The 18,412-nt window shown below is 50.6% G+C and overlaps 1 protein-coding gene across 1 annotated transcript; it reads right to left on the bottom strand.

Moving 5' to 3' along the window:
* Positions 1 to 2,331: 2,331 nt before the first annotated feature.
* STAR (steroidogenic acute regulatory protein) lies at positions 2,332 to 7,998 on the bottom strand. The gene is made up of 7 exons (XM_065899788.1): positions 7,859 to 7,998; positions 6,767 to 6,880; positions 6,352 to 6,479; positions 5,063 to 5,221; positions 4,762 to 4,946; positions 3,799 to 3,892; positions 2,332 to 3,271 (listed from the first exon to the last, which is right to left on the bottom strand). The coding sequence occupies exons 1-7, from the start codon at positions 7,920 to 7,922 to the stop codon at positions 3,158 to 3,160; spliced, it is 858 nt and encodes a 285-aa protein (XP_065755860.1). The 5' UTR covers positions 7,923 to 7,998; the 3' UTR covers positions 2,332 to 3,157.
* Between the last annotated feature and the right edge of the window lie 10,414 nt (positions 7,999 to 18,412).

Genomic DNA, 18,412 nt, shown 5'->3' with positions numbered 1-18,412 from the left:
ATTTGACCACCCCCTCTTATCCTGTGAAACCCCTCTCAAGAAGGTGAACAGGGGCACTTCCCTGGGGGTCCAATGGCTAAAGCTCCGTGCTTCCAATGTAGGAGGCCCAGATTCAATCCCTAGTCAGGGAACTGGATCCTATATGCCGCAACTAAAGATCCTGTGTGCCACAGCTAAGACCCGGCACAGCCAAATAAATATTTTAAAATAAATTTATTTATTTTTGGCTGCATTGGGTCTTCGTTGCTGCACGTGGGCTTTCTCTAGTTGCAGCGAGCGGGGGCTACTCTTCGTTGCAGTGTGTGGGCTTCTCGTTGCGGTGGCTTCTCTTGTTTCGGAGCATAGGCTCTAGGTACGCGGGCTCTAGACCGCAGGCTCAGTAGTGGCGCATGGGCTTAGTTGCTCCGAGGCATGTGGGATCTTCCTGGACCAGGGCTCGAACCCGTGTCCCCTGCATTGGCTGGAGGATTCTTAACCACTGCGCCACCAGGGAAGTCCTAAATAAATATTTTTTTTAAGAAAAGGTGAACAGGAACTTAAAAGGGTAAATGGTCTCCCTCCAGTTTTTCCCTTTGAACTTGTGTGTTGATCTGTGCAGGTTATGTTCCTGCCTTGCTTATCTTCCTTTGTAATACCTGATGATTAAAGGACAGTTTTCAGAAGACTAAAAACTGGAATGTAAGAATGAGCCTTCCCCGGGGGTCCCTAAGTGCTTCCTTGTCCTCCTTTTAATCAGTGGCAATGCAGTCCTCCCAGGATTGCTCCAGACTTCCCTGTGTGTAACTTCCTACCTAGGTTAATAGAGTGGTTCACCAAGAGTCCGGTAATATGTTGCCAAGGATCCCTATATATTATGCCTGTTTAATTTCCCAAATTTCAAGTGACTGTTGGTATCTTAACACAGAAGCTTTGACTAATGTATTTGTCTCCTAATGAATCACCCAGACCCAGGGTCTTTGTTTCGGTCATTCCACCTCTCTTAACAGGAAACCCAGCAGAATCAGGCTGAGGTCTATTCATTCGTGGTCTTATGGAGCAGACTTGGTTATAAAGCTTCTGGATCATCAGGGTTTGAAGAACTCTAAGTAAACGAGGATGGTGTTATCTAGAGGAAGCTGGAGATGAATTCTTTGTAGATGAATTACCACACATGTAAGTTGTGCACCCGCTCTCCATTTAAATGGTCAAATTAGGGTTTTGTGCATTTCGCTTTCATACATTGGAGGTTACAGAAATAATGATTTTTGCCTGTTTATACTGCATATTCTGTGTGTGTGTGTTGATTAGATTCATTTGAAGGGCTCAAAGAATACCCACTCTTCTTATAGTCCTATATGAAATGGTTTCTGTAAGCAGATCATCACTGACAATTCATTTTATTCCAGTGTAAAATTAAACAAGTGAGAAAATACCTCCCCAGGTACCTCAAAGACACAGTTGCATAGTTTGAAAAAGGCAAATTATAATCAAACTCAAAACCATGGTGTGTGTTGAAAGCCCATTTGTTTACTCTCAGCCTGTTCTCTTGAAACCGGAGCATATGTTGCTCTACACATCTTTCAACAAGTAACCCTTTCTCTTAGCTGGGAGTGGATGATAATTCTGTTCTAGAAACACTTTTACAATTATCCCATCTCACTCTGAAGCTCCTGGCTGGATAAACATAATTTCATCTATGCCTAAAATAGACTGCTAAGAAACAATCAGAATAAATATTAATAAATATCTCTATCAGTTCTAACTTCTCAATACCTCAATAAATTATAACAGCATTCCTGCTGCTGCTCATTTGTTTAATAAATAAGCTAGAACTCTAATTCTAAATGGTGTAAATCATCAGTGCTGTTAGCACTGGAATGGAAAAGCTTCAAGTGATAATGGTTAGGTTTTCATCCTACTTACACGTTTTAGCCAAATAACCCCATCTCAACTTACATTTTTTAAGCACCAATTCTCTGAATCTTGGAAAGGGATTTTGCTGTCACCCTATCACCCCTTCTTCCAGCCATCTCCTCCAAAACAGTAAAACATTGACCTGTTAAAGCAGAGAAATTGGCAGCCCCGAGTCAAGCTAAGAGGAAATGTAATAGACTCCAAACTAAAGATTCAGCTCCCTTTTTAGGTCTAAACAATCACTAATGGGAAAGTAATAAAATTTGCTTTTGTTTGATTTTATCTTAGTAATACCATTCTGTCGCTTGCCTTTGGTTCTATCATTTTAATTAGGTAAATAAAAATCTTCAGTCATAATCTTCATCTTCCAATGCCCGTTGATCAGCTACCAGCTATAGAGTTCTTTTAAGAACTGATTTAGTCTTGTGCTTATCGTGTAAATTAAATTTTTATGAAAGATTCCGGTAACAGATCCTACATAATTAATGACCTAAGTCCCCTGGAGTTTTTCCTTTGAGTGAGGTAGGGGACTTAGTTTAACGAATTAGTCTTCATCCTTGACTCCTTTAGTATGAAGTTGCAATTGACTGGCATGGATTTTAAGAGTAGAGTTTTAAAACAGGTACAGACTAAAGTTTTTGTGTTAGTTACGATTCTTTATTCTGACTACTGCTCATGGAAGAAGTAGGGGAATCAGTCTGATAATTAGTTTTGTATTTTTTCATTAAGATAACTTGAACTAGAGTTCTGGACGGTATCTGCTGTGGGAGTTGCTTGTTCTTTGGCGCAGTTCTCTACCGTCTTGGTGGAGGAGCAGAGGGTTTCAGGAGGCTCTATGTAAGACCTGCTCTTTCTGCACACATTGCCCGCAAGGCATGGAGCTCTTGAGCTCATCAAGCGTGCGGTCCTAATCCTTGTATTTTGCACCCTCTGCACCCTGCGTTCGTTAACTGGTAGCATTTTAAAGATGTTTCTAGGTAGACAAGTAAGGACCCAGAAAAAAAATTTTTACAAATATTTTGGGACCCCTGTGCTTCATTTTACAGCTAATCAGTGAATGAAGTTAAAAGAGCCTTGTCCCCACTTTCTTGGTACTAAAATGTTACCCATCTGAGTTCTAGTATCATACTGGACACGCACCACCATCCCATCCCACTGTCCCTGGATGAAGATCTTTAACAGACTTGTAGGCTTCCAGCAGGGACCTCCTCGTGAGCCTGCAAGCGCGCTCAGCTGGGAGCCGTTGGCAGCAGCAGGCTGGTCTTCAACACCTGGCTTCCAGAGCGGGGCGGGACTCCAGGCGCTGGCGCAGGTGGTTGGCAAAATCCACCTGGGTCTGCGAGAGGACCTGGTTGATGATAGTCTTTGGCAGCCATCCCTAGAGTTGAAGTTAGAAGAATTTGGCCATCTTGTGGGTGACAGTCTGCTCTACAGACGCTGCCGTGCCTGGTCACACACCGGGTGGGTTGCCTAGGCTTGGCCTTCTAGCCCTGTTGGTCCGTGCCCCCGTTCAGTTGATCAGGGTCAGGGGCTGGAGGACTGCATTACTGCCCTGCTGTCATGACCGTGTCAGAAGCGCTGGATTTGCTGTCCAGGCAGATTTCAGCCCTGTCTTCCCAGTGGTGTGACCCTGAGCTAGCTACCATACCTTCTTGGGCTGAAGTTTCCTTGTTTTTAAAAATAACTACAGAATTGAAATTTGATATGAGAAGTAAGAGGGAGCCAGTGCAGGCTTCTGAGATGATGGAATAGCAGTTAGGCCATCACTCCAGTGTCCCCTCTGCAACGGTCTAGTTCCCTCAAAATGGAGGCTCTTTCCAGTTGTGTGCGGGATGATGTGGGAGCAGTAAGAGCCTACTTTGCTCACCACCGCCTGTCTCGAGCACCCCCCACCCCGCCCCTTACCTTGAGGTCAATGTTGAGCAGCCAGGTGAGTTTGGTCTTTGAGGGGCTTCCAGCCAGGGGATGGAGCACCATGCAGGTGGGGCCGTGCTCAGCTCTGCCGGGTGAAGACACGTCAGGTCAGGGGGACAAGGCCGAGTTCTCAAACGCTGACTAGTCTTCCCAGATCTCATCAGAGAAGTGTCCTTTGCCAAGGGTGACATTTAACAGTTGGCACGGTTACCAGCTCATCAGAACAAATGCTGACTGGAGCTGGAGCTGAAGCCTGGAGGCCTCCTGCGGTGCCTTTTAGTCGCTGGATGACGGAGAGGTCAAGGAAGGGTCCAGGGTGGTGCTAGGGCCCCTGGGAAACTCAGGTAGCAACTGTTCTAAGTGGTATGGGTTCTGTTTTAATCAACATTACAGTGGGACCTGAGCATACCAGCTAAACCTCAGCCCTACTTTTTAAAAAATCTTTATTGGAGTATAATTGCCTTACATTGTTGTGTTAGTTTCTGCTGTATCACAAAGTGAATCAGCTATACGTATACTTATATCCCCATATCCCCTCCCTCTTGCGTCTCCCTCCCACCCTCCCTATCTCACCCCTCTAGGTGGTCACAAAGCACCGAGCTGATCTCCCTCTGCTATGCGGCTGCTTCCCACTAGCTTTATATTTTACATTTGGTAGTGTATATATGTCCATGCCACTCTCTCACTTTGTCCCATCAGCCCTACTTCTTGTTTTAGAAAATTACTGAGGTTCTTAAACTTGCTGGGAGGGTCAGGACAAACTGGTTATGTAAGTGTGGCCAGTCTTGTCTTCCCCGCACTGCAATGGAAAATGAGACTTCCTCTGTGAAAGGTAGCTGAGGGTAGGAACCGAGGATTGGTTTCTTAGAGCTGGGGATGTATCACACACTTGGCAGGTGCATGTCCCCAGCCTGTGTTAAAAAAGGGAGCTTTTAAGGCTGCTGCCAGTGTTACCTGATGACGCCCTTCTGCTCGGGCATCTCCCCGTAGTGTGTGGCCATGCCAGCCAGCACACACACGGAGCCCCGGCGCTTGGTACAGCGCACACTCACGAAGTCTCGGGGCCCCACAAGGTTTCCTGCCGCCTCTGCGGCCAACTCGTGAGTGATGACTGTGTCTTTTCCAATCTTCTGCAGGACCTGCCAGGCCACAGAGAACCAGAGTCACTACTCAGCCAGGTGGGGGGCCGAGGCACACTGCAGCTCACAGCCCCCTCCCGACTGCTGTGGCCATCCTTCCGCCTGGGCCTCCCCACCTTGATCTCCTTGACATTCGGGTTCCACTCGCCCATGGCCTCCATGTGCTCCACGAGCTCTTCGTAAAGCCTCTCCATGGGCTGGTCCACTACCACCTCCAGCCGGAACACCTTGCCCACGTCTGGGATCACTTTACTCAACACTTCGTCCCCATTCGCCTATCGGCAGGGAAGAGAGGAGCCCCAAGGGAAAGGTTAGAAAAAAATATTCCCGGCCTAGGACACGTAGACAGTGCCAGGCAAGGGAGGAGGGGAACAGCCAGGGGAATTCTAGGCTAAGCCTGAGTAAGCCTGGAACCATCTCTGATTAAGGTAGAGGAGGTCATCTTTCCTGCTGCCTGCCTCGTACATCTGCTGAGGACTGGGGAGGTGACCTGCCTGTTCCCTGGGCCCTTTTTTCCTGGGTGTAAATGTTGATGGGTGTGGGTAAGGGCCACCTGAGAAGGCCCTTACTTGACTTCAGAAGCTCAAAGATCCTGAGAGAGACGCATCTGGGAGCAGGGAAGGTGGTTTACAACCAGCTAATTTCACACATAGGTTTATTTTAAAAGTCCAATCCCTCATTTTACACCAGAGGGATGTAGGGCCTGAGAAGGTCAGTGAGATGCCCCAGGACCCTTAGCTAAGAGCATTGCTGGGCCTAGATCCCAGATTTCCCAACTCGCAAACTTGTAGTCTGTTAACTCTGAGAACTTGGAGAAGGAAAGATCTCACCTGAACTTTGGCCAATGGGTAGCATGTGAGCTTTTGGTGAAGATAAAGCCGCCAAAGTCTCGGTAGAGCCGTTGGCCTTTAACACACGCCTTGTTCCCAGCTCCCAGTGAAGGGGCAGTGCTCAGGAGCAGAGCCCCCCAGAGGGCCTTGGGCCACCTGTATCCCAGTCCAGCCCTGTTGCGGGTGAGCCCAGGTCACCCCTGCGAGGTCAGCCATAAGGCGGGCTAACAGCACAGACACTGTGCTTCAGCATTGGAACTTCTGACCCAGGGGGATGAGGCCTGTGCTGCCCCTGGAGTCCCTGTTTTGCTTGGTCTGAATGGGTGTACAGTGCCTTTGGAGGGGAGCTAGGGATACAGGAAAACCGTTTCTCAAACGCAGTCTCCAGGACGTCTTTGTTGGGAGAGAGGGGTATCTGGGGATATATTCTTGGGAAAGGAGAATTCTCAAAACTGCTTGCTACCCAGTGACTGTTGCACAAGGCCGGACTTCTGAGAGGAGCAGAGACCCCAGCTGGCCTCGAGCATGGCCCGCGAAGAGCGAGGAGCTGTGGGTTCCTCCGCACCCGCCCTTACCTGCTGGCTCTCCTTCTTCCAGCCCTCCTGGTCACTGAGGATGCCCAGGGCCCTCTGCATGGCCTCCTCTCCCTGCTGGATATAGGCCAGTTCTTGGTCGCTGTAGAGAGCGTCTTCCAGCTGAGAACCTGGACACAAAGCCACGGAGAGACTGAGCTTCCTAGCCTCCTACGAGCTTTCACCCCTTTCATCTCTGAAGAGCCCAGACCAAAGCCATATGGTCCAGCCTGCAGGTTAAGTTAGACACAGGGGACAGGGAGGGGGGTCTAGCCATGAACAATGCCATTCCCATCAAAGTGAGTGAGGACGCCTGGGGGATGCGGGGGAAGGGACCAGAGATACATGCATATCGTTTGCCCGCCCCCCCCGGGAGCCTCCCGCCGCTGGTAGAAGCCCCAGAAGCCTCAGCACTTACCGAGCAGAGAGCCGCGACCCCGAACCTGGTTAATCCAGGCAGCTGGGGTCGGGCCCCTCGGGGCCCTCCGGTTCAGCTCCTGGCCGATGGCCAGCACAGCCTGGTGCCTCAGCCCTGCAGGGAAGGGAGGGAAACTGTTGCTTAGGAGCAGAAAAGCCCCTCAGAGAATATTCCACCCCATCGTCTCATCACAGAGGAGGAAGCTGGCCTGGGACAGAAAGTGACTTGATGAGGATTACCTCCAGGGCCAGAAACCTGCCTGCCTTCTGGGCTGGCCAGGCCTGGAGGCAGGGCCACACTCAAGCTTGCTGAAGTTTCCTTCTTGAAAGGGAGAGAAGCTTTGAACAACCTATCCTGCTACAGAAGGGGAATTACAGACACCTGTCCCCTGAGGTCTGTGTGGCCTCTGCGTGAGTAACTGCTCCGTGTGCCCGGGGGTTCCCGCTGATCTAGAGAGAACAGCCCCACGCCGGGTACAGGTCTTCCAAGTGCGGCTTCCATCTAAACTGTGGCCACCTGAACGCAATGTAATTAGAAAGGACTTGCTTAGGTTTGTCTGTGGTCCCTTCAGTGACAGCGACAGCAGCGGACTGACTCCAGTGACCCTGGTTTCCGCCTCCTGACTGATGACAGCGAGACTCCCCACCTCACCCACCTTCCCTCTCTAAGTGCTCCTCGGCTGTCTTACTCCCCTTTCTTGTCCTTCGCCCCGTCTCCCGCCTGCCCTGCCTCAGGCTTGCCAACACAGCTTCCTGGAGTCCAGGCTGACTCCTGCCTCTGCCGCCACGGCTCGGACTTCCCTGGCACCCTTGGTACCCATCCTAGAGACAGGCAGAGTCAGGAAGAAGCCAAGACAGCTCGGAGCCCCGGAGGGGAGGCCGGGGACGACAGAGTCTGCAAGGCACCCAGGAACCTTCGTATCCAGCTGCGTTCTTCAGCGCAGGGGACACTGAGGTACGGGAGGGAAAGGCTTGCACAGGCTCCCCCAGTGAGCGGCACCCCTGGGACCTGTCCCCCCAGGCCCACACCTTCCCCACTAGACATTGCCTGCGGGCTCCTGGTCGGCCGGACAGGGGGGCCCCAGGAGCTCACCCTTCATGTTGCGCACGTGTCGGTAGGAGCTCCCGGCGCACAGCTTAAACGTGGCGAGGAGCATGGTTCCTTGGCGGTGGGGCAGGCGTGGAGGCTGGTGGTGGTGCTTTTGGCTCCTCTCCTGGGCCGTCAGGGTTGGCCTCTGGGTCCTGCAGCCGCGGCCGGACCGTGCGTCCTGCGCCTTAAATGCCTCCAGCTGAAGGCTGTGTTTCATCATCAGGAGATAAAAAAGTCATCACTCATCGTGTAAAGGAAGGCACCAAGGATAGGAGGATTGCCTCACAAGGAGCCTTTGGCCATTTGCGGGGAGTGCGGGTGGGGGTGGGGAAAGGGCTTGGGAGGCTGGTGCCTGACCAGGCTGGATGGAGGGGAGAGAAAAAAAGGAGCAGCAGAGGTCAAGGCAATTTAGAAAAAAGTATGCACATGTGACAGTCGTTCTCAAGCAGCAGCTGTTTAAAATGCAGCTTCGTAGCCCTCATGCTCAGAAATTCCAGATTTAACAAGTCTAGAACTGAGGCTCTGAAACCTATATTTAAAAAAAATTTTCCCAGGTGATGGCCATGAAGGTATTCTGTGAACTGTACACTAGGCTTTGAGAAGCTCTGCCCTGGGATAGCACCCAGGGCTTCTGATAGGGTACAGGCAGGCAGAGCTGGCAGAGGCCACCCAGCCCCAGCATGAGGGGCCCGAAGCCTCGGGAGGAACGGCGCTCTCCCCCGCCCCCACCCGGTTCTGCAAGAATTGAGTCGTTGCCCCTGCAGTCGCTGACCCACAGGACACCCTGAAAGGACTTGAGGAAGGTGATCAGGGTGAGGCACACTGTGCTCTGGGGAAACGGGCAAAGTGAGCCCTTAGACAGTTACCAATCTTACAATGCTTTAGAAAGTTCTTAGGAATCTGGATTCTTACATCTTCTCATACTTAGAAAAGCACTAAAGTCATGAACGGAGAAACCCGTTGCTTGTGACCAGGAGCAACCTTCTACCAAAATGTGTGCCTGAGTGCAGGTACCCTTCCCCTAAATCACACGTAAGCCAGCGTCCCCTGTACCTCTCCCTCTTTAGAGCAGTTCCTCAGAGCTATCTGCGAGGGTTTCCCAGGCTATAGTCCTCAGTAAGTCCCCCAATAGAACTGAAACTCACAGCTCTCTTGTTGTACGTTTTTCTTCAGTCAACAGTTTTGCTGACCGTGAAGGAACACAGAGCTAACTTCTCTCCTCTGTCTGAACACTATGAGGATTCAGAACCTTGGTAGCAGCAAGGGCCTTTTTTATTCCCATCCACCTCCTCAGCGAGTCCAGACGAATTTGGGTGAGTTTCTCCTGGTTCTCAGATCTCCCAATAATTGGTTGATAATCCTGAGTTTTATTTGGTGGTGTATAACAGGTACCTGACGCCCAGTTGAAAGATACTGGGGGAGTGCCCCACCCCCGCCCAGTTCTGCCTCCAGAAAGACACTGAATGGTCTGGACTGAGTGACTAGGTGTGAGGCTGGCCAAATGTCTTTCCTCAATTAGGCCAACTAAGGGGTGTCAGAAAGCCAAGCTCTGACTAACACCCCAGCCAGATTGATGTAAAATACATATGGAACTTATCTTACAAGTACTTACTTAATTGGGAACTAACCACTGAACTGGGTAAGAAATTAAAGAATTCTAGTGGAAACCCTGATGGCTTAATAAAACTGTTGAAGGATCAAGATCAAGGATTAGTTACAGGGCTTCCCTGGTGGCGCAGTGCTTAAGAATCCGCCTGCCAATTCAGGGGACACGGGTTTGAGCCCTGGTCCGGGAAGATCCCACATGCCGCAGAGCAACTAAGCCCGTCTGCCACAACTACTGAGCCTGCGTGTCACAACTACTGAAGCCCGCATGCCTAGAGCCCGTGCTCCACAACAAGAGAAGCCACCGCAATGAGAAGCCTGCGCACCACAAGGAAGAGTAGCCCCCGCTCGCCGCAACGAGAGAAAGCCGGTGCACAGCAACGAAGACCCAACGCAGCCAAAAGTAAATAAATAAATAAATTTATTAAAAAAAATATTAGTTATATATGACTGATAACTGATGAATATGGTTATAATTTTTATGACTTTTTGTCAGAAGTATTACTGGCTTTTAATCTTTGTTTTCTAGGTATAAGGAAACCTTAAGCTAAGTATGACTTATAGCAGCTTGGTAAATTAGACCTTTGTAAGCAGAACTGAAACATTTATCTTTTCTTTCTACTTGATCGCTCCAGAAAGTGGAAACTTTCAGGTTCCTAGTAGCCTTATCAGGTGAATAAGGAAGGTCAACTCCTGGCAGGTGCAAGAATGTCAAGGTATTTTGGAGACCTTGAGAAGAGAGGAATTCACCCAAATCTATAGTTATTGTGGCGGAATCTGATGGCAAGCCCTTGGCATGGCTTTCCTGGCTCAACTTGAGAGGCCTTTTAAAAGTTCAATCTGAAATTCCTTATGAAAAGTTCCAGGAAAAACAATTTAAAAGAGCCTATATAATCAATTACACATTATGTAAATAATCAGGCCAAGTTTATTTTGCAAACAAATTAGCCTTAATTGGGCTATATTTGGTAGAAATGAAGGTGATTTTAGAGAAAAAAAAAGTTCTAGTGGATATTAAGTTCTAATGTTGTCAATTGTCTTCCAAGTTTGTACTTACTGCCCAGGGCTCACTTCTTTTGTTGGCTCCTTGTTACATTATTGTGAAGTTTAATTGAATTATTAAAAGGACATTGTAAGTTTGTTTCTGGAGCTTATCACAGTAATCCTTGGATGAAGATCAGATGCTTCATGACCTGTAACAAGATTACATGTACTAGAAAATATATCATTTAAAGGATTTTAAAGGACCCTCCAATGAAAATAATGACAACTAGGCGACTTGATTAACCAGATAAATAGTTCTACATAAGATCAATGATTGTAATAGTGTAACCCTAGATATGGGAAGAAGCAGTAAGAGGGAAACTATTCCTGTATTTTCCAGTAAGAGGGAAACTATAACAGACTAGTAAGACTATTATGGGCCTAGTTCAGTAACAGCACATTGAGTGGCCTATATCAGCGAAATCCTCACCAGACCTAAGAATGAGCCTTCCTAGCGCCATGGGACAAATTGGTCATGAAATGCCTCCTAAACCTTGGTCAAAACTATGACCAAGGGGAGGGTACTGCCAACTGAGGAATGTTGCCCACCATCCATTTCTACAGCCCCTGCAGTCGCTGACCTATAGTTACCCCTAAAAGGACTTCAGGGCGAAGACCGTGCTCTGGAAAACTGGCAGAACTGGCCCTCAGGTAGTTAGAGATTTTCAGGAGAAAACTTTTCCTTGTGACTAGCGGCAACCTTCTCCTGAGATGTGCTTGGTTGCACATACCCTCTTCATGTAACTCACACATGCTTCAGAGCAGTTCCTCAGAGCTGGGAGGCTGGCTCCTGGGCTACAGTCCTTGGTAAGTCTCCAAACAAAACTGAAAAGTCACAGCTCTCACATCGTGCGTTTCAACTGACGGTGGAAATGAGCTGTTCAAGGTCACGCAGCTGGTCGGTGGCAGGTCTGGGACGACAACCTTCAGACCATCTTCTCACGGCTCCTCCTGCAGCCCCCCGACACTTCGCGTGTCCAGCTGTTCAATTACTGATGCATCCATTTCTATCAACAGCCTTTACCAAAGCCCTGTTTAGGGTCACTTCCTGTCTCAGGGGTTAGTTCCGGAGCAAGGATGACACCTCAGGGCTGAGTCCTGTCAGCTCACAGAGCAGAGGGGAGAACGGGGCCGGAGACACAAAGAGAGGGGGCCTGGGCCTGGCCATGCTCCACGCCCTTCTTCACGCTTTCCCGAGTAACCTAGGCTGGCCAGGCTGTGCCATAGGTCCTGGCATGAGCTGAAAGGTTCAAAAGGCAGGGTATTGGGGTGCCCAGCCCAGTCTTTCCACTTTGGGGGGCCCTGTGGTCTGAACGGGGACTCGCGAGAGGCCCAGTCTCTCCCCTGCAGTTCCCATGCTCCGGTCCAGGCCCAGTGAGGGGGATCTCATTCCAGTCTGCATGCTGGTCTCCAGTGACATCTTTTCCTCTCAAGGTTGACCTTGAGGTTGCTTCTGAGCTGGATTCACCTGGCAAGAAGGTCGGGGGTCGAGAGAATCACATTGAATTTGGCCCTGGGCCTGGGCCTGCCCCCCAGGTGAGAGAGTTCCGTGTCCTGTCACCACTGCACGGAGATGGAGGGAAGGGCCCCCACCAGGTCTTGCTGTCCCCCTCACTCTAGAAAGGACGAAACGGACAGGACCTGCCTGGAGCCAGGCCGAGTGCCTAGTGTCCAGAGGGAACAGGTGAGTCCCACACGCCCCCTTCAGGCCGTGCTGGCACAGTGGGATGCGGCCAGCGACCCGGAGAAACGCCTGTCCCGGCCTCCGCTCCGAGCAATGGCTGCCTGGCGGCCCAGCTCACCCTCCAGGGCCCCCGTGCCCGCCGCCCGCATGAGCTGTGAGGCCTTAACCACCCAGCCTTCTGAAACTGGCTTGTCCCTTACTGTGGGTCCCCCTAGGGGGGCTGTCTCGGTCCTGATTTGTGTCATGGCGTGCGCATGTTTGCTGTCTCCTCTCTGGGGCTGGTTCCCCTGCCCTCCCAGTGCTCAGCTCCCCGCGGCGGCGGCTCAGGGCAGGTTCCTGCTCCTTCTCTACAGGGAGCAGCTGGGGAGCTGACTCTGACTTAGGAACGCTGCCTGTGGGCTTTGTTTCCAGCCCTCTGAGAGTCACAGGGAAGCTGGCACCAGAGGGAGAGCCTTGGCCTCTTGTTTGTCTCCAGCCCGAGCCAGCCAGCGGCGTGGAAAGAGGTCGGAGGGCCCGGCTTGCGGGGGCCGGGGGCAGCAGGCCAGCCGCCCCAGGCTTCTCCTCCGTCCTGGCCCATGTGCGCCCTCGTGCACACGTGCCTCTCGGTGGGGAGGGGAGGGGTTACCATCGGACAGGCCGGGCAGATCACGTTCAAGGCCCTGCCACTGCTGTCGTGGGGAGAATTATGGCCTTCGTGACGGGGAGGAGGTGGTATGGGGAGACTGCAGGATCGGGGCACAGGCTTCTGCTGATGTCAGAGCCTGCCACTGACTCTGGGATGGGTGTGGGGTGCTGTTGACCTCCTCCTGGGCCAAGGTTCTCTTCCTCAGCCTTTGCAGGCTGAGCGCCTTGTTAACTCTCACGGTCCCTCTGAGCAGGAAGGTAGGCAGAGAGGTCTGGGAATTCCCTCTGGTTCTGGAAGTCCTCTGTGTCTGGCTTTGCTTTTGGATGAGGGCAGAGCCCCCAAGGGTGGAGACCAGAGGGCACCACAGGCCAGGAGGGAAGAGATGCGGCCCAGGCCGTGCAGAGTGCTGTACAGGAAGGCCCAGGGCCGGGGAGGGAGGACCCCACTCATTCGCTCAACAATCCTTTGATGAGTGTCCACTGTGTAGCTCTACAGTTACAGGGGAAAACGAACCATGTGACCCCCTATGGGGAGCTGTAGGGCAGATGAGGAGGTTCAGAAGTACAGAGGAGGAAAAAAAAAAAAAAAAAGAAGTACAGAGGAGGGAGCACCTGACGACACAGGAGGAGGAAGGGGGTGCTTCTGGGGGGAAGTCAGATTAGGAAGGAGTCAGCCAGGTGGGAGAGGGGCTGGGGGCCAGGCGCTCCAGGTAGAGCATGGAGCGGGCGGTGGGGGGGTGTGGAAATCTGAGGGGTGCTCAGCTGTGGAATGTTCGTAGGGTGCGGAGGGAAGTCAAGGCTGGAGAGAGAGGCAGAGGTCAGAGCCAGCTGGGTGGGCGTGGGAAGATTCCTCCGCAGGTTCCCGGGAAGCAGAGGCCGGGAGTTGAGGAGGGGACCTGGAGCTGGTGTGGCCCGGCCCCGAGGAGGTGAGTACTGGGCATTGCCAGCGGCCTTCGACCTTGGGTGTGTGGGGAAGCTGTGGACTGGAGGGCAGAAAGCACAGAGGTCAAGTTCAGACAGACTTCCCATCCCACTCCCACCACTTACTTTATGGTTGGGAGCCCCTCACTTCAGTCTGAACTTCCTCATATATAAAATAGCAGTATGTTTTCTTTTTCTTTGTGTAATCCTCTCAGGGTGGTTATAAGGCTTGAATCAGGTAACAATACATCAAGAGCCCCCAGGACCAAGCCCCGACTTCTCAGCCAGTGTCTGGGCCCTCGCGACTCCCCCTAGCCACCCTTCTCATCTTGCCCAGCTCAGTGCGCTCCCGAGATGCCCTCAACGTTCATGGCATCTCACAGCGTTACTCCCTGAAAGGCTTCCCTTTGGGCATCCCGTCCCCCTACTCATTAGTTAGAACTCAATACCTTTGGGCCCCCCCCCCACAGACATTGATCACAGTAACAATAAGACTGTTACGCATTCCCCACACACATCTTTTTTAAAAGACTGTTTTAAGAGCTGTTTTAGATTCACAGAGAAACTGAGAGGAAGGAACAGAGATTTCCCGTAGACCCTCTGCCCCCGCACCTGTAGATCCCCCCTCTTTCCGTGTCTGTGAGCTCCATCCATAAGGCCCTGTAAACGCCATGAGGACTTGGATCCTTTCCAAATTCTTGATTCCCCAGCACTTAGCACAGTGCTAGATAATTAATAGATACTGAATAAATGTTTAGTAAATGATTGGGAAGCATGGAGCCTGGCACTTTGTAGATTATCAATAAGTACTGATTTTCTTCCAGCTCTTCCTTCCTGCTTATAGGGTATGTGCTTATTTAATATCTAAAGAGTGGAGTGTTTTCCCCCAAAGGGGCCGTTGTGAGAGGGCAGCAGAAAGTTAAGGCAAGTTTAACTCATTGGGCTTGAGGTCATTATGGATTACCTCCCTTCACAGAATATTTTTTTTTAATAAATTTATTTGTATTTACTTATCTTTGGCTGCATTGGGTCTTTGTTGCTGTGCGTGGGCTTTCTCTAGTTGCGGCGAGTGGGGGCTACTCTTCGTTGCGGTGCGTGGGCTTCTTATTGCGGTGGCTTCTCTTGTTGCAGAGCACGGGCTCTAGGCGCGCGGGCTTCAGTAGTTGTGGCTCGTGGGCTCTAGACTGCAGGCCCAGTAGCTGTGGCGCACGGGCTTAGCTGCCCCGCGGCATGTGGGATCTTCCCAGACCAGGGCTCGAACCCGTGTTGCCTGCATTGGCAGGTGGATTCTTAACCACTACGCCACCAGGGAACCCCGGAGAACATTTTATGTAATCCAGCACTTAATTCCTCAATTTGAGTTGGTTGCCGTTATCACTCTTCTTTTTTTTGGCTGTACCACGTGGCATGCAGAACTTCCCCATCCAGTGATCGAACCACGTCCCCTGCACTGGAAGCACGGAGTCTTAACCGCTGGACCGCCAGGGAAGCCCTGTTGTCATTCTCATTTGTACAGAGGAGACTAAGTGTAAGCCCAGCGAGGGCAGGGACGGCATCCCACGAGTCTGGAGGGACTCCGCAGATGATAACGGCTGGCGTGGAGCGCTCCTGAGCCAGGGGTGGCTCTAAGCTCTTCACACGTGTTCACTCACTCCTTACCACCGCCCAAAGAGCTGGTGCTGTTAGATCCCCATTTTACAGACAAGGAGCTGAGAGGTGCCGCTGGACCAAGTTCGGAGAGCTCTGAAGTGAAGAAACCGGGACGCACAGCCTGTGCTCTTCACCTTTTTTTTTTTATTGAAGTACAGTTGATTTACAGTGTTGTGTTAGTTGCTGCTGTACAGCAAAGTGACTCACTTATACATACATATATATATATATCCTTTTTCATATTCTTTTCCATTATGTTTATCACAGGATATTGAGTATAGTTCCCTGTGCTCTACAGTAGGACCTTGTTGTTTACCCATTCTCTGTATAATAGTTTGCATCTGCTAATCCCAAACTCCCACTCCATCCCTCTCCCACCCGCCTCCCCCTTGGCAACCACAAGTCTGTTCTCTATGTCTGTGAGTTTGTTTCTGTTGCGTAGATAAGTTCATTTGTGTCATATTCTAGATTCCACATATAAGTGATATATGGTATTTATCTTTGTCTGGCTTACTTCACTTAGTATGATAATCTTTAGGTCCATCCATGTAGCTGCAGATGGCATTATTTCATTCTTTTTTATGCCTGTGTGCTCTTCACGTTTTAAAATCTCCTGTTTCTCTCTGAAAAGCAGGGCCCATATTTGCCTCTCATGCCTGACAAATCTCAGGGTGATGCTCAGCATGCCCAGCTATCCCCTTACACTGGTTCCCTTGTCCTCGTCTGCCTGTTTCCAGCAGGTGAGCCAGGGACGTTGGCAGGGGCCACAGTTAAAGCTCTCTGTCTTCTGTAATAGCCTAACCAGAAGAGCAACCTGAAGGCAGGTGGGCCGAGTTGAACTTCCCAGGTATTTTATTTGACCTGCACACTATTTTTAGAAAATTTTGGATTAGTTGCCAACACAAACTGTAGGGACAGAAAACAGATCAGTGGTTGCCAGGGGCTGGGGAAGGAGAGAGGAGTTAAATTCACAGGGGCAGGGGTGATGGTGATATAACTATATGCAGTTGTTAAAACTCACAGAATTGTACACTGAAAAGAGTGAATTTTACTGTATGCAAACTTATTCGTCAATAAAACTGGGTCTTAGGGATGAATTCCCAGGCAATCTGGGTTTCTGACCTTGGATACGGCCAGCACTGGGCCCTCTCTCTTCCTTGTGGTTCTAGCTGCTGGCTGGCTGGTGCTCTGACACCACTCAATGCTCTGTGTTTCCAGAGCAGCAGCATTTGAGACCATTGTCTACCCCTGGGTCCTGCAGCAACCGCTGCTGAATGTCTGAAGTTAGGGGGAAAAAAATTTTTTTTTTTTTTTTAAAGGAGAATAGGTACAAAACAGGAGGTTGAGAAGAGGCAAAGCAGTGAAGTGAGACATGAGAAAAAAAAGAGGACTTGATTTTATTTTCTGCTCCCAAGGAGCCCTGGCAGAGCTGGAGGAGTAGACAGCTAGGGGAGTGTGAACCAGGGTGGACAGCCCCAAAGCTTTGGGACAGGTAGGTACGTGCCATTTTCTAAGGTGGGTTTCCTAATTCTTTCAGGCTAGGAGGTCTTGGGTCACTTAACTAGATACAAAACCTGCTTCTCTGGCAAAAGCAAGCACCCATGAAGCAGTCTCTTGCTCTTTATCCCCAAAGGGGTAATATGCAAGGTGGAGGTGGGGCACTGCAGTTGGGAGGAACACAGACTGAAGAGTATCTGTTGCCTCCAGCAACCCTGACAAGTCCTCCCCCACCCCCAACCCCATTTCCCTGGGATGCTCTTCCAGACGTCGGCGCACCAATCATCTCCAGACTCTTCATGCCTGGGGGGCTGTGGTCTCCAGCGAGGGCAGTAAGAGAACATCTCCACATTCAGTGTAAGGATCTCTGCTATCACTCCACTCCGGGATGCTCGGTGAGTCCTGCCGTCCTCATCCTTTGAGGCATTACTGGTCTCTGAAGCATCTTATCTGACCAGCCTGAATTCACTGCATTCCCCATCCACGCATCTGTCCATCAACCCATCCTTCAACCCCAAAAATATGTACTGAGACTTGATATATGCCCGGTATCATCCTAGATGTGGGACTACAGGAGTGAACATGACAAAAATTCTGTCCTTAAGGGTTTACATTCTAGTGGGGGAGTGGAGCAGACAGTAAAGAAGTGAAACTTATGTTGGATTGCGATACTTGCTCTGGTGAAAAGCAAAGCTGCCAAGGATATAGGTGGGGGGAGGGGGGAGGTGTGCTATTTAAAACAGGTCGTGAGGGAAGGATTCTTGCAGTTATCTGGGACAAGTATGTCCTAAGCAGAGAGAACAGGAAATTCCGGCCTCGTCCAGAGCCTGCTGCATCTGCTCTGCCTGCTGGCCTGCACCGTCTGCCGTCTGTACCTCGCTCTGCCTGACCTGCCACCCATACTCCTGTGAGCAAAACTGAGGCCACTCTCCAGCCATCACATCTGGGGTTCATGCTGATGTGGCATCCCTGAGAAGCCCTGCACAATGGCAGCGTGAGGGCATCTGGTTCTGCTAAGTATCCAGGGCCTGTTGGGAGTTTATCCGAGCAGGGTGGGAGAGCAGATACTGTGGCTTAAATTCAGCCGACAACATGCGACGTAAGGTCAAGGGCCAAGGAAAGGGGAAAAGAACAGCTGGGAGAGGGAGAGAGAGGCTGCTGTACCCAGTTACATCAGAATAAAGATCGCCAGGAAAGGGGCTGCAGTAGACCTTCCTTGTTTGTTTGTTTTCCTTGAAAGTGGTCTCATGGAAACCTCTATCGGAAGAAACGATTAAAGACAAAACAAAGGTATAGAACTGAGATTGGTTCTGAAGCCTGACTAACAGTAGAGGAGTACCTGCAGTGGTCCAGGAAAAAAGCACGATTTCAGTACCTGCAAAAAGCCTGGACTGGCCAAAGCTGAGGGCAGGCCGTTGCTCTGAGCAGCAGGGAGACTAACAGGAGGGAAGCAGGAGTCTCATTCCACCCTTCAGCTCTCTTTGCTGCTGCCTGTGTGACAAAGGTCTAAAGGCAAGATGTTATTACGCATA

This window comes from Phocoena phocoena, chromosome 21 (genome assembly GCF_963924675.1).
Source record: "Phocoena phocoena chromosome 21, mPhoPho1.1, whole genome shotgun sequence".
NCBI lineage: Eukaryota > Metazoa > Chordata > Mammalia > Artiodactyla > Phocoenidae > Phocoena > Phocoena phocoena.
Note: the sequence above shows the minus strand (reverse complement) of the source record. Positions and strands in the feature narration are given on the sequence as shown.